Source organism: Vulpes lagopus, chromosome 2 (assembly GCF_018345385.1).
Source record: "Vulpes lagopus strain Blue_001 chromosome 2, ASM1834538v1, whole genome shotgun sequence".
NCBI lineage: Eukaryota > Metazoa > Chordata > Mammalia > Carnivora > Canidae > Vulpes > Vulpes lagopus.
The window spans coordinates 150607679-150630267 of record NC_054825.1 but is presented as its reverse complement, the minus strand read 5'-3'; the positions used below and the strand labels follow the sequence as shown (position 1 = coordinate 150630267).

General features: G+C 40.0%; 1 protein-coding gene and 1 long non-coding RNA gene across 6 annotated transcripts in view; one reads left to right on the top strand and one right to left on the bottom strand.

Moving 5' to 3' along the window:
* Positions 1 to 1661: 1661 nt before the first annotated feature.
* CD274 (CD274 molecule) overlaps positions 1662 to 22589 on the bottom strand; it is a 129931-nt gene continuing 109003 nt past the window's right edge. For 3 of the 5 annotated variants that reach the window (XM_041743880.1, XM_041743882.1, XM_041743883.1), the window contains 6 exons: positions 14851 to 14916; positions 13363 to 13704; positions 6760 to 7044; positions 4570 to 4677; positions 2785 to 2844; positions 1662 to 1798 (listed from right to left, as the gene is read on the bottom strand). In XM_041743880.1, the coding sequence (XP_041599814.1) occupies positions 1776 to 1798; positions 2785 to 2844; positions 4570 to 4677; positions 6760 to 7044; positions 13363 to 13704; positions 14851 to 14902 (870 nt within the window). In that variant the 5' untranslated portion in view covers positions 14903 to 14916 and the 3' untranslated portion in view covers positions 1662 to 1775. Of the gene's footprint in view, positions 1799 to 2702; positions 4678 to 6759; positions 7045 to 13362; positions 13705 to 14850; positions 14917 to 19028; positions 19109 to 22589 lie in introns of those variants that run through there. The other 2 variants (XM_041743881.1, XM_041743884.1) reach the window with 2 other exon arrangements.
* On the top strand, positions 2588 to 6691 carry LOC121484516. Its single transcript, XR_005986057.1, has 3 exons — positions 2588 to 2719; positions 4583 to 4711; positions 5154 to 6691. It is a non-coding gene; the product is annotated as an uncharacterized LOC121484516 (long non-coding RNA).

The following is a 22589-nucleotide window of genomic DNA, read 5'->3' as shown; positions in this document are numbered from 1 at the left end:
ATTTGTTCCAATGGCACCATAAGAAGTAATATATTAAATAAGAATAGCCAAGTGCACAGCAGGTGAATAGTGTGTTACCATTTATGCAAAAAAGAGGAAGAAATAAAAAATATACTTTTTATATGTATTTCTACATACATTCCTAGAATATCTTTAGAAGACTATAAGAACAGAAGGCAAGAGTTGGTTGCTTCTGGAAAGGAAAACCAGGTATCTAGGAGGATGGAATGGGGACTTTTTAATGTCTCCTCTTGGACTTTCTGAATTTTGAATCATGGAAAGGTATGAATTCAAACTTCAATTGCACTTATATATATATATATATAAAAAAGAAAGAACCACTGAGCAATACTAACACCATATACATAAGTGTCAGATTGCATGGCAAAGGCAAATAAATCAGATGTAAATATAATAATAGAAAAGGCATTCGAGAGCTACTTTCCACAATTTTTTAAAAACACTGACTTATCTCCTAAACTAAAATCACTTTGATTAAAATGTATTTTCGACTTGCAAGAAACACACTGACGAAATGCCCTGGGGGGTATGCCCCCCCGCCCCCCGTTGGGAGCCTTTCTAGATTCTCCTCTTCATGCCATCATTCTCCTCCAACACCTTATATTATGACACTGCACTATACTGAAATGATGAATTCTCTTATCAGTCTCCCCCATGATACTGTGAGCTCCTGGGGGGAGAGGTACTTTGTCTTGCTTAGTCACCACCTGGCATAGTGACATGGTTGCTTCCTAAATGTTTGCTGAATGAATGAATTTCTTAAAGCAAAACACAGCTCTAGGCTGTATTTTAAAGGCAGGGGGCGGGGTACAGTTGTGGACATCCAGGGTCTGCTATTTACTCTCTCAGGCAAGTTACTCGATCTCTTCTCGCTCTCCACTGTGAAATGATACGGTAAGAGTTCCTACCACAACACAGTTGTCCTAGGCATTAAATGAGATTCTGTGTAGGATCCCACACAGTGGTTTACACTGATATTTAAAATGGAACAGATACTGCAGTAACATATATTACCTTCAGGTCTGAGAAGATAATTAGGGTCAACCAAAGTACTGGAGGGTTAAATAAGGCAACGAATATCCTATAGAAATCATGGGTCTGTTCTCCTTGCTTCCCATGTCCTGGCGGCTGTGGAGGATACCAAGCACCTTATAAATACTACACATTTTATTGAACACACACAACTCACTAAGCAGTAAATGTAGTTTTGTGACAAAATTTTAACTTCTACTACAATGTGTCTTCCAAAGAAATCACTCACAACCACACTCACACGACAAGACTCCAAAGACTCAAAATAAATAGAAATAACATCCTTAAATACTGTTGCAACACGGGGACCTTCAGTCACACAGACGACAAGTAGAGACGTTGAGCGAAGGCAAAGTGCACTTCTGCAGGAACTGACACATTAAATCAGGGAATCTCAACTTGTTTTCCTAGGATGAGCGATGGACGGTTCATGGGGAGGTTCATCTTCCAGAAGTGTCCTTCCTTTCTTTTGTAGGTGCCTGTGATTCTCCCAGTCGTTTTGAAGTGCCAAAGTCTCCTTGAAGGCTACCCCTTTACTCTTTATTACTTTGTTCTCCTCCTCTTCTCTCCCACCTTCCACTGGTCACCACTTGGGCCTTCTGAGCCCTATGTCGCCAGCAGCTTGCCTGGCCCTCTGCACTGCTCTGGTCATGAGTAGCTCTGCTGAACTCAAACCACAGGCCGAGAATCCCTGCTTTAAGATCAGGAGTTTCCATGCTTGATTATGTCTCTTCAAATTGTATATCTAGAGAACAATAATGACAGACATGACTCATATTTCCTAGATGATATAATAAATTTGCATATTTACACAATTATCTTTATATAATAAAAGAGGACCAACCACCTGGCTTGCCCATGTTTGCTCTGGCTTTGAAAACTGAGACTCTCATATCCTGAAAAACCCCTTAATTCCGGGCAAATGTAGAGAAGTGGTTGGTCACCCCTCGGACACTCCAAACAACATTCACTACTTAGTTTTACAAAACAGTTGAGTGGAATTGACCACATAATGAAACCTGCTTGAGCTCATTCAAATTAATTAGATCACTTTAAATTAGCACTGGTTGTGAAGTTTGGTTTCTAACAGCATTAAAAAGAATTAGAAATCTTAACATAACTTTCTTCTTAGTTCAATTAGCTGGGTGAGGTCTTTCTGACCTTTTATAAATGTAGACATTGGTGGTGAAATTAATTTAAGTGGATAGGTTAAGAGTAAGGTTCTATGGTCAGGCTAGTGGGCTCCAAAGCCTGATTTTTGTCAGGCATGTGTTCTTGGGCAATTTGATGTATTTTCCTGACCCTCTGTTTTCTCTAGTATAACATGGGAAATATCCTAGTATTTATCTCTTTGATTTGGTGGGGAGATTAACCTAGGCACTGCATATGAAGCAGCTAACACAGTGCCTGCTACTAACGTTTTATCTATCTACCTATCACTCACCCATGTAAGTCAACGTGTTCTCCTTTTGCAGGGAGGTGTTAGATGCTGAGCTATAAATCTAGCAGACAGAAGCTGCCTCCTCTCCCCATCCTCAAAGCTCTCAGGATGCTACACTCCAGGCCATCTCTAAATCTCCTCGGGCTATGGGAGGAGTTCTCATCTTACAGTCGTGAGGCAGTTCTAACAGCCAGCATTCCTTAAAGTGAGAAGAGTTTATGGCTGGTAAGTTATAGCTAACTTTTTGTTTCTTTTTCTTTCAATTTCCTAACCCCTGCTAATATTCTCACCATTTCGTTTCTTTGAGTTCCTATCTCGGGTGCAACATTTTTCCACATCCATCATTCTCCCTTGAGGGGGAAAAAAAAAAGGTCATTTTTATTCCCATGTAAAACAACTCTACATCCATCCCACATAGTGACTCAGTTTAAATTCCAAGTTCCTATGAAACATTTTTAACCCTCTAGGAAATCTGGTTAGATTTCTGAATTAATTACATGGGTTCCAACCCCTTAGGTCAATTCAATAGTTTAGGGCATAGGCTTTTGCTCCTAGGTTTTATTTTATTTTTATGTTTATTTATTTTTTTAGTAATCTCTACACCCAATGTAGGGCTCGAAGCCACGACCACAAGATCAAGAGTCACATGCTGTTCTGACTGAGCCAGCCAGGTGTCCCACTCTGAGATTTTCTTTAGGAGTATACACCTTTATTCTCCATTCTTCCCTCAGAGATAGACCATATCCTCAGAGATAGTACCAATATCTTGAGGTACTATATTATACATTAGTTTTCTAGCCATTCATAATGCCAACTAATTATTTTTCATGGGAAAATACTCAAAATGCAAGTTGGCAACAGTCATGTCCTTGGACAAATCAACTCCATCTCAGGATCATCATATCATTGAAAACTGATCCTTCTCTTCTGGCTAATAGTCTCAGTTCTGTTAAATACCTGTTCTTTAGAAAGAGCTGACCTCCACTCAACCACATGGCTTTCCCAGATCCACCCATCTTATTACGGGGCTGTGGGGAACTTTTCAACCACTGCTGGAATTCCCTTCCATCTTCTACTTCCCTCTTTGATCTCAGATAACTCTACACACACAATCATCTTTGGATCCCCTGGTTAGATTTCTCAAAGTATTGGGGAAATGTCTACTTTGAATCATCTCAGAATTGCAGGAAATTATTTGAATAGACTCATTTTCCTGGATTTTAATTGTTCCCATGGGCAAAGAGAGAGGTAAATACATGCAAATTATTTTGAAAACTACATAGCACCCTCAGCCAGAAGTCTTGTAAAATACTCTATGGTAAAAGCATCACCACTCTACAGGAAAAAAAAAAAAAAAAGAATCTATTTTTTATTCCTTAGGGTGCCCGGAAACCAGCTCAATATAACAATGCAACTAATAATGCAAGATTCACATTCAATTGACACTGATAGGTGTTATAGCTTTTCCTCCCCTATTCTAAGTGTGTGGTTATTTGCATGATAGAAAGAAACGGTGTAATGCTTGGTCTTCTTCACCTTATGTACACACCCATTCTTCCACCTCTCACCCACATACACATGATCTTCACCGAGCAACCCTGCTCAGCTTCACTGTCATTGCTATTCAACAGTGGAATGTCTTTGCCACCTTGCAAATCAATTCAAGGTTTCCCTGAAGCCATGTTCCAACTGTCATCTCCTTAGAAATGCTATTACAAGTGTTCACTGCCACTTTCCAACATAAGTGATGCTGTACAATAGTGAAATGAGCAGGATGAAGAAGAAGATAATCCACAGTTTCACATGGTAGCATAACTGAAACCCACTTTGCATAATTGAAAGTTGACCCAGGAAGGGAATGCTAATAGGAAGGCAGCATTTTATACATCAGTGTTTCCTGGCTGGGCCACCACTAGCATTTTGGGTAGGAGAGCTCCCTGAGACATGGGACTGACCTGCACATTACAGAATATTGAGCATCCCTGGCTCTGCCTATAAGTGCCAAAGTGACAACAGTGGCACTCCCGTACATTTCCCCACATGCCCAGTGGAGACCATTGCAATAAAGAAAATACCATGTTTTTTTAGACAGAAAGTGACTGCCAGGACTACACCAAGAAGCAACAGGAAAGGTCCCAGAATCACGAAATGAGTCCTCTCACTTGTTGGAACAGGCAGTAGTTCTGAAAAACAAAAGGAAATAAAAAGAAATGAAAGGTGAGATTTTGATGGGAAGGGGACAAGAGAATAATCATTCTTGAAGTTTAATTTAGGCTAGCTTTGGGTTACAAAAAGTTCCCGGCCAGCGAGCGGCTGGAGTGGTGAGATACTTCTGATAGGAAAATGGGAACAGCGTAGAAGAGTGACACAGCTCAGGCTTTGGGCAGATGGGCCACTCACTAACTTTGGTCTCTCAGGCAAATCTTCTAACTGGCCTACAAAATGGAAATGATAATAAATTGATCATGCTTACCACAGGTAGTTGCTGCTCAGTCCTAAATGAGAGGTCCAATGATCTCCCTGGCATTCTTTAATATAGAAGCTAGCAGTCTACTGTAAAGATGGCACATGAAGGCCAACTGGCACTGCCAAGAATTTCTACCTCCTCGTATACATGGCCATGATTGAGGGCCATCGCTCACTATCTTCTCTTTCCCAGTTTGAACATCTTGGGACATCTGATCATTGGTACTTCTCGGCAATCTGTCTTGGCTCCATGCAGGAAGAATAGCACGAAGATGCTCAGAGACTGCTAACTCCCACCTCTCTCCATTGGTCCTGATCCCTGACTACCTCATTCAAGCTCTGAAGTAAAAACAGTGGTCAACCGCCCATCCACTAGCAGTTTACAGCTTACAAAGCCCATTTATATTCTTTTTATTTCAATATCAGAATAAGTTCAGTTAGGTATGCAAAATATTTTTTTAAAAATCCGAGGTTATAGATGAGGAAACAGACCCCAAGCAATTAGGTGAATTACTAAGTCTTCCCACAAATAATTTGTCATAAAACAACTTTTAAGTGGCAGGAACCCACAAATGCAGCCCCTACTGAAGTGACTCACAACCCAGTGAGAACATCTCTAAGTTTCTAAATGTTTTTTCACTCTTTTCATTCATGGGACCATCTTGTATTGCTTTTCCTTGCCACCCAATTTCTATTCTTTTTTTTTTTTTAAGATTATTTGTTTATTCATTCATGAGAGACACAGAGAAGAAGACATAGGCAGAGGGAGAAGCAGGCTCCCTGTGGGGAGCCCGATGTGGGACTCGATCCTGGACCTGGGGATCACGCCCTGAGCCGAAGGCAGATACTCAACCATTCATTGAGCCACCCAGGCATCCCTCCACCCACTTTCTCAGTTGTTTTTTCTGAAGCATCTGAAGCTTTACTGGCAACATCATTGAGAAGTGCTTCTCAGAACACTTCTGTTATGTTAACATCATGCTCTCCTGCCTTACTTTCTCTAAAGGTCTCAGCCTCTCATCACTCTGTATCCCACCTTACCCACTCTGGTAGGGTAGTAAGAAAAAAAGTAATTGAGTCTATGCAGGGAAGAGTCTCAAATCATTTTCATACACTGTAGCTCACTGGCGCCTACAATAACCTTGCCTGGTAGGTTATAACTGTTATAACTAGGGAAAATGAAGCGCTCAGAAGTTGAGTGGCTTATGCAGAGACCAGAGCCTTCCATCTTACACACTAAGTTGACTGCTTTGGGTTGAAATGTCAAAAAAAAAAATGAAATGTCACAGTCTATCTTGGGGGTACAGTTGACAGACGGGGACAATGGATCTTTCCTATTTAGAGTAAGAGAAAAGTATGTTCTATTCGCTTGCTACCCCAGAAACCCTGGAAAGAAAGGAGCAGCTCTGATGTGCTCGGATCTGGATTCCTGAAACACTGCCTGAGCTGTCTTCCTCTGGGGTACTCCCCCAGGTCCCCCTGCCACAAAAGCATTTCCTACACGGGATGGGATTGCCTTATCTGTTTATCTGTTTCCTGGAGAGTGTCAACAGTGTCTAACTTTTCTATGAGCCCCTGATGCCTGGCACATAGGGCATATCCGGTAAAATATTTGCTGAATGTTCATTAAACAGCAATATGACTTGGATGAATGGGGATAAGGAATCATTTTGTAAATACAGTGTCATTCATGCATTCACTTATTTAACAAACGATGGATGCCTAAAATGAACATGCATCATGCTAGAGTCCAGGGAACAGCAGTAGGCACATTTGTATTGAGGCATTCAGAATATTACCTGGGATGACCAACTCGGCAGTATTGTTTTCCTCAGGACCTGATCTTTGAAAAGTGCAGTAGAAAATCTCATTAGCTGTTGCATTGATGTTCAGCGTGCTGGTCACATTGAAAAGCTTCTCCTCCCTATTGGAATTAGTGATGGTGGTTTTGCCACTCAGGACTCGGTGGTCACTGCTTGTCCAGATGACTTCAGCCTCAGGGTAACCCTCAGCCTGACACATTAGTTCATGTTCAGAGGTGACAGGATCCACAGAAATTCTTTGGCTGATGTTGCGGTACGGGGCTAGATCATGAGCAAAAAGAAGTCAGGGCTTTCACTTAGGACAAAATTAGGCATGTGGCTTGATGTCGTCTACATTAGGAAAAGTATCAATTCAGGTGGGTTCTCAAGAGAAATAAGCTGATGTTCAGATGTCTCAGCAGTGAGGAACCTCTATTCTGCTTCAACTCGCCCATTCATAGTTGGGCTACATTTGAGCTCAAAGGAACAATTACCTACCTTGCTATGAAAACCATATTGCTATTTTTATCAAGCTCCAAGTAAACACATAGGTTAAAGAGAATTGTCATCTCTAAACCAATAGTCTTTCTATCCAAATACAAAATATGTCTGCCATTTGTTCAAGTCTCTGTATCTTTCTCATAAAGCTTTATAGCTTTTACATAGGGCTAACCCATTTCTTCTTAAATTTATTCCTGGATATTTTCTTTTTGTTATTGTAATGCTGTTTTCGTAACATGAACCTTTCCAGCTGGCCAGCACAGTTTCCTTAGACTTTATTTAATAATCAGAAAAGAAAAAAAAATTAATAATAATAATAATCAGAAAAGCTGATTTTCACATGCCATTCACTTTTTCAACTATGGGTCAATGATCAGAAATTCGGTATGAAAAGGGTATGAAGTATAGTATCATTGTAAAAACTGATACGTGTTCCTGGATAATACTATTTAAAGTTTATTTTTTACCTCAGAATAGTTTTAAGATTTCCAGATAAGTGGCAAAGATAGTACAGAGTCCCCACATACCTATCACCCAATTACCTTCTATTGTTAACATCTTGTATTACCATGGTGCATTTGTCATACTAAGGAACCAATGTTTATATAGTACTATTAACTGTACTTTGCTCACACTTTGCTCCATTTCACTTGTTTTTCCTTAATGTCCTTTTTTCTATTCCAGGATCTCATCTAGAATACCACATTATAATACTTACTTTTTGAACTTTTTATACTGGCTATTTGAATAAATCATTTAAATAATTATTATACTTAAGAAAGAAAGTTTGAATTTTATTTTATTTTTTTAAATTTTTATTTATTTATGATAGTCACACAAAGAGAGAGAGGCAGAGACATAGGCAGAGGGAGAAGCAGGCTCCATGCACCGGGAGCCCGACGTGGGATTCGATCCCGGGTCTCCAGGATCGCGCCCTGGGCCAAAGGCAGGCGCCAAACTGCTGCGCCACCCAGGGATCCCCAAGGAAGTTTGAATTTTAGATCATCAATTAGAATTTAACTCTTTGGTTTGGGCCCTTTTAGGATTAAGATACCACATGTACTACTTTAGTAGATTATTTAGTGCATTTACATCACCTAAGATCTTTATTCATTTTATTCATTACAAGCATGGTAACATGTCGTTCTTCTCTTGGTATAATCTTTATTTCACTCACAGAGACTTAATATGAAACAGCCAGTAGTAAACAAAACTGAAATAATGATGTGATGTTTTTGTGCTTGCAAGTAAATGAAATGGCCAAAAGAAACAGTAGAAATCAACATGATTATAATTTCAAAACACATAAATAATGGTTCTCATGAACCATGAGGACTTGAGTCCTCAACCTTGTATCTGTTATGTTTAAGTATCTTTTTAAAAAATATGATTATACTTCCTGAAACAATATTACCATGATAGGGTCTAGTTTACATAGCACAGAACTTGATTTCTGGGCCATTTAGTTTTCAAGACTAAAATCACAGGTAATAGTAAAGTATTAAAGGTAAAATATTTGTTTTACTCTTGTAACTTTTAATGGAATGATAAAGGAGAACGTTGCTTTATCCCTAAGCATGTGTATAAATGTGGTCTGCCCCTCAGAGCCTAATAAAATGAGTGGAATGGTTCTACTCATTGACCAGATATCCACTACACTAATCTCTTTAGTAGGGTAAATGTGTTGGGGTATAGGAAGCAAAAAATTAGAACTTCCATTTAAATATATTTTAATTGTAATAGTTAAGAAATAATCTAAGCTTCATAAACTTTACTATTGGACACTGGGCCTCATTTTTTTTTAAGATTTTATTTATTTATTCATGAGAGACAGAGAGAGAGAGAGCGAGGCAGAGACACAGGCAGAGGGAGAAGCCAAGATCCATGCAGGGAGCCCGAAATGGGACTCGATCCCAGGTCTCCAGGATCATCCCGTGGGCTGAAGGCGGTGCTAAACCGCTAAACCACCCGGGCTGCCCTGGGCCTCACTTTTTATGCCTCATGAGGGTCTTATGGGAAGAAGGAAATTTTATAAGACCAAAGGGAAAACAGTGACTCCTTTGGGCTTATTACAGATTTCCAGATTCTCTTATCTAATTTTAACTAGACTAACCTGTTCACAAAATGAACAAAAAAGTAAAAGTTTTTCCATAAAGAAACTGAGGATGGAATACTAATACTTCAAGCACAAAACACAAGGAAGGCAGGAGGGACACTTTTTACCTCTTTACGACACTTTCTGAAGTTAAAACAAGAAGCACATAATTGGACCTGATAAGGTGGTGGTTTAAAAACCCTCAAGATTTTACATAATGCTGCTATAGATATTGGGGTGCATGTGTACCTCTGAATTAGTATTTTTATATTCTTTGGGGAAGTATCTAGTAGTGCAATTCCTGGATCTTTTTTTAACTTTTTGAGGAACCTCCATAGTATTTTCCTACAACAGCCAAATTATGGAAACAGCCCATTTATCCATCAACTGATGAATGGATAAAGAAAATGTGGTATGTATGTGTATACACACACACACACACATACACACACACACGAATATTACTCAGCCATAAAAAAGAACGAACTCTTTTTTATTTGCAAGATGTGGATGCAGCTAGAGAGTACAATATTAAGTGAAATAAGTCAGTCAAAAAAGGCAAATACCATATTCCTCACTCATATGTGGAATTTAAGAAACAAAACAAATAAACATAGGGAAAAAAAGAGGCAAACCAATAAACAGATTCTTAACTGTAGAGAATAAACTGATGGTTACCAGAGGGGTGGTGGGTGGAGGGATGGGGAATAAAGAATGTACTTGTGATGAGAAGCAGGTATTGTATGCAAGTGCTGAATTCCTAAATTGTACACCTGAAACTAAAAACAAAAAATACCAAAACCTCAAGATTGTCAAGACCATCTGCCTTTGTTAACAACGAATTTAACCTTGAAGTATCAGCTAATGATAGTAAATCATAGTTAACAAGGCATTAAAATATAATTAAATTTTTATTTCATCCTTTAAAAACGTCTGTCTTTATACATTTATAGAATGTTCAGTGCATTAGGCTGAACCATATGAAGTCAGTGTTGTTCAACTTCATTTACCTTTTAAAAATGTCAATTTCTTATGCTATATCCTTTTATCAGCATAAGTATATCCTTTCTAACTATACACACACACAAATATACACATATTAACTAACATGCTTTACTGATGGAGTAGGTCATCAAACACATGTGTAGACTCCTGGTTTACTAGATATAGAGCACACACATGCTAATCGAATGGTCACATCAAGATCAAGAAAAGCTCACTGTAGTTTTGAAGTCAATATATAACTTCATACACACTCTGGAGGTATAAATACAGAAAGTAAAACCTGGTTGTTAGGGACACAGACTCCAGAACTAGATTACCTGAGTTCAGAACCTGGCTTTACCACTTAATAGCTGAGTAAACTTAGGTAAATTAGTTAATTTCTTTGGGTCTCAATTTTCTCCTTCATAAAATGAAAATAACACCACACACGTCATTGAATCTAAGATGCCATCTACTAAAAGATGCACTTAGATCCAGAGATAGTAAAATGTGAAAAACCTGCATCTTAGACATAATGAATCCCTTACCCCATAGAGTCATTTGAGGATTAAATGAAGAGGACAGGCAAGATGCTTAGGACAGGTACCTGGCAAACAGTAAGTACTACATGAATGTTAGTTACTATTATGATAACTACTAGAGCTGTTCCTCCTCCTCTTCTTACTACTACCATGTAAGTGTACTCATGTAATACTCTTCAGAAAGTACTGACTGTTCCTCATGAACAGACTTGGAAATAAAATTTCACATATTCAAACCTGTTCATCTTTCAAAATTGTTAGTCTCATCCTATTTGAGGAAATATTTCATTCATTCATTCAAAAAATATTTTTTTTGTGTTCCCTTGTCAAACTCCTCCTGTATGCCTAGTCCTGGGATCTAGCACTGAATAAAACAGACCAAAATCTCTGTCTTTGTGGAGTACATATTCAAGAAAGAGGAGAGAGATAATGAACAAAACAGGTGCATTCATATGTGTTAGATAGGCATGAAAAGCTTACGTGATACATTAGATACTATAGAAAAAAATCTAAACAAGGCTGGTTGGTGAATTTAGGGGAGAGTTGGGGTTGGTAGGGAAAGATAACAGTTAATCCTTGGCTCATATAAACAAATAAGCTTTGTCAGGAAAACTATGCAATACTTTGGTCTTTTAGTTGCCTAATCCCATTTATGGTCCTTGCTATTAGGTTAAATGATTAAGGAAAAACAACATTCTCAATTGAAAGTCAGATACCTGAGAGTATGTATGGTATTTAAACTGATAAACACGAAAGATGTAATAATACCCAGAGTGATAATAATAACTGAGTTAATCCAAAACTAAATTTGCATTTAGTTTTGAAATGCTTCACCTATAAAACCCCATGGTGAGTAAACTCCCTGTGGGGAAGCTGTATTACCACATGTTTGCAGTGATGGGAAGAGAAGCATTACTGTGAAATCATTTGCATATAGGGGCGGCTCAGGAATTGTACTTCCTTGAGTTGTTAAAGCTCATGCAAGAGGACCATTGCCACTGGTAACACTGCCTCAATGCAAGTGAAGCATGGTGGTGGCCTTTCTCTCAGGGTAGTTCAACTCAACACCCAAGACCATTGTGTGCAGATGACAACAAGATGGATTGGGACTAGGATGCCAATTTAGTAATTTATAATATAAAATGGAATGGTCAAAACAAATCAGACCCTCAAGTCTGGCTGGTCATCTGTTTTGCTCTATCAGGAACCCCTTCTTGGAAAAAACATCAGTGCAAAAGGTTTCCAACTGTGTTGAACCATAACAAAAGAAATCACAGATCAACAAAGGAAATTAGAGCCCAGAGGACCAGAAAGAACAACCTTCCTTGCTACAGGACAGCTGCATGATTTTTTTTTTTTTTCATAGTACTGATTTTCAGATTGAAGGCAGGCCAGGAATGCAAAGAACAATGAGTGATGACTGGATTCTGGTCACATACTAAAAGGTCATCATGTAAACAAAAGAAGCAGGCAGATAATCTCAAAACTATGGCTTGAGAGGGCAGGTATCAGCTCAGTATCAGAAAATAATTTCAAAACGCTATGGAAGGGAGGTCCAAGTGACAGAGCGTCATTGTGGAAAGTATGTGAGCAGAAGATCCCTTATGGGGATTTCTGTTTCTTGGGAGTTTGGACTAGCCACTCTTACTTGGGATCCTTTCACCTTTCAATTCTATGAATCTTAACAGTAAAAGTAGAAGGGTCAGTGAAGGTGTTTTCCTTATCTAATGACAACACAAAACTTTGAACACAGGTGACCTGATGACATATTTGTGGGTCAGTACCTGGGAATTTGATACTCACAGTTCCTCTACAACACTCCAAGATAACAGTGGTGTAGATTTTCAAGATGAATATATATGCCCAGTGAGCATAGTTTATACTGTCTCTGAAGAAGAATAGTTTCCTTTACGTTTGGTATTATTTTTTGCCTTTATAGATGACTTCAAGTCTTTTTGAATGTGAACCTCACAATGGGGTTTGTTTTTACTATATTAATTTGGAGTTGACAGAGTTATAAAGAAAGGAAAATGATGGCAGACTTAATCACATTTTTAAAAAAATTATAGTTGAATAAAAAAATTCCTGGAGGGACACACAAATAGTAGCTACTATCTTTATATGCCACAGAAGATGGGAGAAGGACACTCTGTAATTCATGTTATTCCCTTCCATGGTATCTGAATTATTTGCAAGTACACGTATTACTTTCATAATAATAAAAAAGTAGAGACTAAGAATTTATTTTTAAGAGAACTGAATATACTGTGGAACATGGCCCCACCATGTCTGGCTCTGGATCTCCAGGGACTGCTATATAGGAAGTGTTTGAGAAACGCTCATTGGATGAGTGTGTGAATGAAAGGATGAGCAGATTACCACAGTGGAGAACAGGGTGGACTTCCAAGAAGAAAAGTTCCCAGTACTGGGGTATGGTCTTAATAAAGATTGGGCCTCTTTACCTGCATTTACTCTTACCATGAACTTTCAAAGTAATCCGCTTGTAGTCAGCACCGCCATAGCCGATCAAGCAGCAGTAAACCCCTGCATCCTGCAATCTCACATCTGTGATCTGAAGCGCAGCCTTCCCCAAGAAGAGCTGGTCCTTCAATAGCTGAGCCCTCTGGCTGTAGCTGCTGTGCTGAACTTTCAGGTCTTCCTTTCCATTCACAAACTGAATAATTTTTTTATCCTCCATTTCCCAGTAGACGATTAGTGCAAACAAGTTTAACTGTTTTTCCACCGGGAATTTGCATTCCATTGTCACATTGCCACCATACTCTACCACATACAGGTCCTTAGCAACTGTGATCGTAAATGCTGAAGAGAAAGACAACCAAGCTTCAGAAGATGAGAAACTCCTCAAAAAACTTACATATTAAATGCAGGGTTTACAAATACTTTATCTGGTCACTTATATGATAATTATGTTTAAGGATTTACTTCCCTAAAATATCTATTTTATCTAGTGGCTTTGGAACATGTTTTGGAACCCTGGATCTCATCTCTAAGTTAGAATAATACGATCCACTATGGGGCACCTGAGTGGCTCAGTTGGTTAATCATTTGTGGCTCAGGTCATGATCTCTGGGTTCTGGGATAGAGCACCACATCACTGGGCTCCCTGCTCAGTGGGACGTCTGCCTCTCCCTCTTCCCCTCCCCTCCCCACTGCTCATGTGTGCTCTCTCTTTCAAATAAATAAAATTTAAAATAAATAAATAAATAAAATGCACTACACAAGTTGCTGTTTCTTAACCAAATCATAAAAATACTTTACTGTAGAAACATTACATGGTGATGGGGTACTTATAACCAGTAAGACTGTTTCATGTGGATATCCGCACAGTGTCCTTTGGTTAGACACCCTAGTTGCCTTCTATATAGTCTGAACGATCGATTCCAATAGTCCTCTCTTCTTATTGCCCTAAAACCCTTGATCAGCTGTCTGGCCAGAGGTATATGGGTATGGAGATTTAGGGAAGGTCTCAAGAGATAGTACTATGTTACCCTGACATTTTCTAATGCACACTATAATTCTTCCATAGGATATCCACATTGGAAATAAAAAATAATAAATAAATAAATAAATAAATAAATAAGGATATCCACATTGGGAAAAGCCAGTCACAGGGCAAGGTGGAAAGAATGTTCCTGTTCTTGTTTAAAATAAATGAATAAAAGTATATGCATGGACCATTTCCCCAGATAATTTCAGTAATTAGCCCTGGGAGATGGATAACAGGTAATGGATAAATAGATAATGGATTAATTTTCTTTCTTTCAGTTTGACCATAATCCCTATATATCTTTGTCCAGTGAAATGGGTTCATGAACTACAGAAGGAAAACGAATGATCTCTGTATAAAAAAAATTACATCTATTTTAAATAATTATTTTAGTTTTTAACTTATGGTTAAAATATTTAAAATATAGAACCTAATGAAAGGGGGATTTGGTGTCTTACCTTTTAGCAAATGGCAGTAGGCCATGAATGTAAAGACACTAAACATTCTCATCGTTCTGGAGTGACCTAATTATGGAAAATGCAAAAAGAAAAATGTTTTACTTATTTATTTATTTATAAAGATTTTTTAAAATAATATTTTTTAAGATTTTATTTGTGGGGATCCCTGGGTGGCGCAGCGGTTTGGCGCCTGCCTTTGGCCCAGGGCGCGATCCTGGAGACCCGGGATCGAATCCCACATCAGGCTCCCGGTGCATGGAGCCTGCTTCTCCCTCTGCCTGTGTCTCTACCTCTCTCTCTCTCTCTCTGTGTGTGACTACCATAAATAAATAAAAATTTTATAAAAATCATTTCTTATGTAAAAAAAAAAAAAGATTTTATTTATGTATTCATGAGAGACACAGAGAGAGAGAGGCAGAGACACAAGCAAAGGGAGAAGCAGACTCCATGCAGGGAGCCCAATGTGGGACTTGATCCCAGGACTCCAGGATCATGCCCTGGGCTGAAGGCAGGTGCTAAACTGCTGAGCCACCCAAGGATCCCCTAGAAAAGTGTTTTATTCAATAATTGAATACCCCGACATTATGGGTCTTGGCAGTTTTAAATGGAATATTCTGATAACCAGAAAATGACTGATTTATAAGTGTGGAAATGCAGTAGGGAGTTTAGAAGTTTAATACCCTTACTTAATATCCTACAGTCATAGAAAGCCAAAAGGAAGAAAGCTACAATGATGAGAATCTTTAAATGTAATTATAAGGCCTGAAAAAAATTTATACTTAACACTCAAAAGAGGCCAACAAGAAAATGGTGCACTAAAATTCTCAACTATTTCATGTTTCTTCTGTAGTGGAACTTATCTAGAAATCCAAACTTGCCCTGTGCAAAATTTCAAAGCAAGGACAATCTAAAGTCCACATCTCCCAACTTTTAATACTTTTTCTTCCTTCCTAGTCCCTGAATACTTTCATCCTATTCTTAGCTACTGAAGCATTCCACATCACTATCTCAACCATGCCACTTCTCTCCCAGGTGCCATCCTTCAGAAATCTCCTCTTCTGTTCTTGGCTTATTGCAAATTATAAATTCTATTCTCTCAATAAATTGATTCTACTAGTAGTGGCAGTGAGAAGAAGCAGCTGTTGAATTTGACTGATTCATACTAAGATGTGAATGACTTATAGCCACTCTTTCTGCTTAGATTCTATTCTTCATTTTGTCATCCTACTTGAAATTCTACCAATTCTTTCATTCAGCAAACAATGATTGAACACTTCTGTCCCAGGCACTGTTTTAGGTACTAAGGACACAGCAGTGAACAAGAAAATCACTCTCATTTTGGACCTTATATTTAAGTAGGGAAATAAATAAGTAGAATGGAAAGAACCCTAGAAACTCAAACATCAGAGTTGAGGTAGAATAATGATATTTGATTACTTTTATGTTTTTCTTCATTATTAAAATAATATAAATACAACATAGAAAATGAGAAAAGGGAAAAATCACCCATTATTTCATTACTTTAACCCAGGAAACATTTGCTAATGTCTAGAAATATTTTTGGTTCTCAAAATGCAGTGGAGTAGGGGTGAGGACCTCTACTCTCTAGTGGTAAAGGCAGGAATCCTGCAGCTGACCATCCTACAATGCACAGGACAGCCACCATAGCAGAGATATATCCAGGCCAAATTGTCAATAGTGCCAAGGTTGAGAAACTTTGCAGCCACTGTAAGCATTCCAGTATATATTTTTCTTCTAGTCTTTTCCCCTATGAATCTTTGCAGAAACCATTATAACCTTATCAGACATTTAACACTTTTTTTCATTTAATATTAAAATATAAATATTCTTCATTTTATTGAATAATATATTCATAAGTATTTTAGTGTTCCCATAATGTTTAGTTCCCCTATTGTTAGGTTTAAGATTGTTTCCAATTTTTAAAATACCATTCATATTTCTGTATTCAGCAAACATCTGTTAAGTGCCTACTGTATGCCAGGCCACAGGCCAGGCCCTGACAACAGATTTCCCAAACTGGAATTGTGGATCGAGAAGAAAGAACATCTTCCTGGTTCCTGATATATGCAGATAATTGTTACATTGTATCTTCCACTGGGTATGATTTAAAAATTTTTTTTTCTAATTTGATTATTGAAGAGTTACAATTTGAATTTTTCATGGGTTTGTTGATTATCTTGGTTCTTTTGTAAATTACTACTTCATTTTCTGGCCTTTTTATCTTACTAGTTTCTTATCAATCTGCATAAACCCTTCACATTCATATACATATATATAGGTAAAAATAAAAAATGATAAAGTAAGATCAAGTTGTCATCCTCTTGTCAGCGTTAGGTGCATAATTCCTACTTCTGTCCTTTCTCTCTGCCCTGTACATGGGGAACAGGGGCAGCATGGGAGCCTGTGAGACCATGAAGCCTGCTCGAAATAAGGCTGCAGAAGCGGTCTCCCTGCCCTTTCCTTGGGCCAGAGTAGATTACATCACAATTATAAAATACTGTGATATTATAAACAGAAATCTAATTATTGGGCAAAAGGAAACTGAAGATACCCCTAACTCCAAGCAAAGAACTGTTGAATGAGACAAAGGGAAACAAAATCCACTCATGGGTTAAAACTAGTTTTGCCAATGTTTATGGCATACGCTGGTGGAGTTCCTATCCTTTAAAGAATCTGGTTGAAAATTTTAGGGGTAATAAAAGTTTACTGGAAGCTGATGGGTTAGAGCTGCTATTTCCCTAATTCCTCATGATACTACTTTTTTGAAGGTTCCTTTCCCTTGACAGTAAGGCTGTCATTAGTGGGGGTACAAAAATGTAGGACAGAGCCCATGTGAATAGCCATGGTCTTTAACCTATAATCCCCACATCAGGGCAGTTAGTATAAGACAACACTGACACCTTCAAGTAAGAAACTATGATGGTATGTCTGGATTCCCAGACAAGAGCATTCAAAGAGCAAGGAAATGTGAACCAGGGAAGAAGTTATGGTTCACTCAGGATGGGGAAGCAGGTTTGTCCCTGGGGAACCCAGTATAACACTACGGAACTGAGAGTGTTTCTGTATCTCCCAAGAGTAACAAGGCAGGAGGAAAAGACAAGGAAAAGAATTGTATGCTTCCAGGTGGCTTCAAATCCCCACACCATTTCTACAGCTTCTTCTAGGACTACGCTTAAATACTGTCCTGTAACTACTGTCTACTCTCTTCAACTGAAAAAGGCTTATTTTTTTCTTTAGACTACCATCATTCTTAAAAACTGCGGGCAACTGTCAATGTAAACTGACTCTTTCTTGAAGGTGATTTTCAATTTGTGTGAAAAGGCCTTTAAAATATTCAGACTCTTTGCCTAAGTAGTTAAACTTATAAGAGTTTATCTGAAGGAAATAATCAGTAATGTCCCAGAGATTTATAAGCAATCATGTCCACTGAGTGGCTAAGACACTTAACCACTGTAAATAATCTTTATGTCCAGCATGGGGTATTAATTTTGTCTACCCAGTACCATGCCATGCAGCCATTAAAAAAAAGAATACACACACACATATACTATCTAATCCACTGAAAATCACATAAGGTATTTTTGTAGGTGCAAAGTGGAACAGTGATACTTGAAGGGACTCCCTGTGTTATGAGGCAAAGACAATGGTCTTTCTCCTTCAGGACTCCTGTAGGTCCTTAGCGCAGATAGAGCAAAGAGCTCAGGTTGGGGTATCCTGGCTCTTACTCACAATAGGAGGGAGCTTTAGGAGAGCTGGATGACGCTCAGACCCTACTGCTAGTGAGCAACTGAGGGTGGACGAAGACCCCAGTGTCCGACCTCCAGCCTAGGAGTTTCCCTCTAGACCCAGCTACTTACCTCAGGACCATATTCACGAACGCACAGAAACACAGACTTACAAAATCATTATTAAGCAAAACCTGAGTCCCACCCCGCACTCCCCCTCCCCCCTGACGAAAGTCAAAAGTCCTAGCTGCTCCTATCAGCCTATGCAGGTAACAGCTCCACTACCCCATCAAACCACCGCGCTTTCCCCCGGCTCTTCTCTCTCCATCCCACAGGAAAGGTCTACAGACCAGCTACTTTTTAAAAGTGCCACCCGGAGACGGCCGAAGACGCCAACCAGTGGGCACCTGCCGGGGGAAGGATGCCCCCTACCTGCTGGCGGGGAGCCGGCGGCGGGCGGGCGGGAGGTGCTGCACGCGGTGTCGGGGCCGCTGGGACTGCCGGCGCCGGGGATGCTCGCTAATGAGGCGGCGGAGCCTGGGGGCGCGAGCTCCGCCCCCCCCCGCCCGACACGCCTCCTCTGGGCCGGGCTCCGCGGCCAGCCCCGCCCCGGACCTCCCCGCCGCCCCGCCCCCTCCGCTCCACCCCGCCCACCCCCGCCCGGCGCCGACCTCCCCGACCTCCCCGACCTCGCGGCGGGCCCCCGGCCGGAACCCGCTCCACTCGCCCGTCCTCGGGCCCGCTGGGAGGACCGCGCCGCCCTTCCCTTCACACCGCCCAGCCCTGGGAAACGGGGGGATTAGTGGATTCTGCACTCCTGGGCGGGGGGGGGTGGGGTGGGGGATAGAGCGAAACCGAAAGTGAACTTTACCATTCCGGTTTCTCGTAAATCAGCTTTTAAAGAGAAAAGCTCCAAGGAGAAAACAAACAACATGTCCTATTTTTAAAACAAAATTTTTAAAATGAGCCAACGTCTGAATGAAATGAAGATTTCAGACCGTCAGTTTCGTCTTTAGGATCTTAGGATCTGGACACTTTAAATCTTTAAATCTGCCATCAGTGTCGTGCCCCCGCCCTGGCTGATCAAGAGCTTTTGGATAATGAAACATCTTCACATAATTTGATATCATCCTACAGTATATACGAAATGACGGGCCCACAGGCTTTGGTTTTTATTCTAGAAAGTCAATGTGCCTATAATAGGAAATATATTTTTTAATACGTGGATTTTGAGGACTTCCTCAAAGTTCCTCGACATAATGAAACTTAAATTGCTTTGTCATTAAAGAACTTTCTATCACCGGTTACACCTTTTAAGAATGCTCTGGCTCCCTTGGGATCCAGATTAGGTGAACACATTTCAGATGAATATTAAGAAAGCCCTTCTAATGATAACTCCAGCTCAATGGACGAGCAAAGGCAGAAACCAAGTGACCCACAGAGAAGGTGACGGCACAATTGACTTAAGCATTCCCCACTGCTGGACTTCTAGGTGTTTTCCTCTTTCTCCTTCCTTCTCCTCCTCCTCTTCCTTCTCTCTCTAATTTTAAATTGATAAAAACTCATCATGTCACTTGCCTGCTTATTCATTTCAGCTGCAATTCAAATAATGCATAACAAATGAATATGGAGATGTCCATTGGCTTGACTATGGCATTTGCTTCCCAAGTAAGAATTTTCACATTCTCAGAATATCATATATATATATTTTTTTCTTAACTTGGAAAAATACTGAGGATGATACTGCCTTAAAAATCTGTAGAAGAGTATGAAATTCTGTTTAGTCTCAATAAAGCCGTAATAGACTTGGATTCAGCTGAGATATTCCCTCTTTCAAAACTCTCTCTCTTTTTTAAGATTTTATTTATTTATTTGAGGGGAGGGGAGAGAGCCTGAGCAAGGGGGAGAGGGAGAAAAAGACAACCCGCTCACAACCTGCAGCTTGGTCCAGGGACCCTGTGATCATGACATGAGCTGACGGCAGATGCTTAACTGACTGAGCCACCCAGGTTTACTCAAAAGAAGTCCCATCCTCAAAAGATGGGACTATACCAAGCCAAGTGGTGTAGCACTTCCTAGGGATGCTTGCCATAGGACGACGAGAAAAAGAATTAAGATTGAGGTCTGGGTATGGTTTTTTTGTTGTCCCCAGGCAGCACAAAGACATACTGTGTCCTTCTTGTGAAGAGCTGAAAAGAAAAGGGAATAGATAATAAAGTGGATCATTTTATTCACCAGAGTTCAGAGACTTAAGTATTATTTTTCAATATTTCTGCTGTCAGTTTATGTTTCCTTAGAAAGCTATTATATGCTTGGCCTGAACCATGTGAAGCCTTGGCTTTATTCACATTACACTCTGAAATATAATTGCCCCTTGCTCAGAAAAGCTTTCTTTGGCTTTGCTGTTCCCTTAAATTACTGTCTTCTCTGTTACTCCATTTCAATGGCAAACCTCAGGAAACTGTATCATAACTTTCTTTGACTATCAAATTAACAAAACAAAATGCAATAATTATAGTAAAGATTAATACAGTAATAGTAAAGCATGTAGCATTTTTTTACATGCTTAAAGGCACTGTCTTGGTAATTTACATATATTAACGCATTTAAAATTTTATCCTGTGAATTGGGTACTATTATTGCTCCTATTTTAGAGATGTGGATACTGAGGCAAAGTGTTTAAGTAACTTGTTTAAGCTTCTTTCACAGTTAGGAACTGGCACAGCCACAATTCCAATCCAGGCATTCTGGCTCCAATATCTATACTTTTTTTTTTTTTTAAGATTTTATTTATTCATGAGAGAGACAGCGAGAGAGAGGGGCAGAGACACAGGCAGAGAGAGAAGCAGACTCCACGCAGGGAGTCTGATGTGGGACTCAATCCTGGGACTCCAGGATCACGCCCTGGGCAGAAGGCAGGTGCTCAATCACTGAACCACCCAGACATCCTCAATATCTATACTCTTAACTACTAAACAAATATGCAGCGATTTAGTATCCTCATTCACTACTGGTGGCACTGTGTATTTGTTCAACCTCAAAAAATGAAACAGAGTTGCCATATGACCCAGTAATTCTTCCATTTATACCTAAGAACTGAAACATATGGTGTGGGACCCAGGAAATTTAACAAAAATCCCCTACCCCTGGACAAGCGGAGCAGGACTGATTCCATTTTGTGCTACACCTGCCACCTCCTGTATGACCCCCACATAACCTGCTTATTGCTGAAAGCGCTGCCCCACCCTAATCAAGCCGCTGGGCACACCCTAATCGGAAATGGGCTCATAGCAATGTAAAAAAATTTTTTTTTTTTTTTTTTATTTATGATAGTCACAGAGAGAGAGAGAGAGAGGCAGAGACACAGGCGGAGGGAGAAGCAGGCTCCATGCACCGGGAGCCTCATGTGGGATTCGATCCCGGGTCTCCAGGATCGCGCCCTGGGCCAAAGGCAGGCGCCAAACCGCCGCGCCACCCAGGGATCCCTTTTTTTAAATTTTTTTTTTTATTTTTTTTATTTAGGCTCATAGCAATGTAACCCTGCTTTGTGCCCGCCAAAACTACGCGCCAATTCTGACCAAAGTAATAGGCCAGCTCAAATGGATACTATAGGGTAAGATGTAATTCAATCGGCCACCTGCGTGTTGACCGACATGCCTGCGCAACTTTCTGTGTATCCCATGGGCCACTGGCCCCTATAAAGCTGCTACGCCTCTTAGTCTCGGGGTCCAAGTCCCTGCTCCACTGTGTCGGGTATACTTGGACCCAAGCTCGAGCTTGTAAATAAACCCTCGTGTGTTTGCATCGGTGTCGGCTCCTCGGTGGTTTCTCGGATTCGCAATCTTGGGCACAACAATGGAACGACTGGGTGGCTCAGCTGTAGAGCCTCTTTGGCTTAGGGCGTGATCCCGGGATCTGGGATTGAGTCCCACATTGGGCTCCTTGCAGGGAACATCCTTCTCCCTCCACCTATGTCTCTGCTTCTCTCTCTGT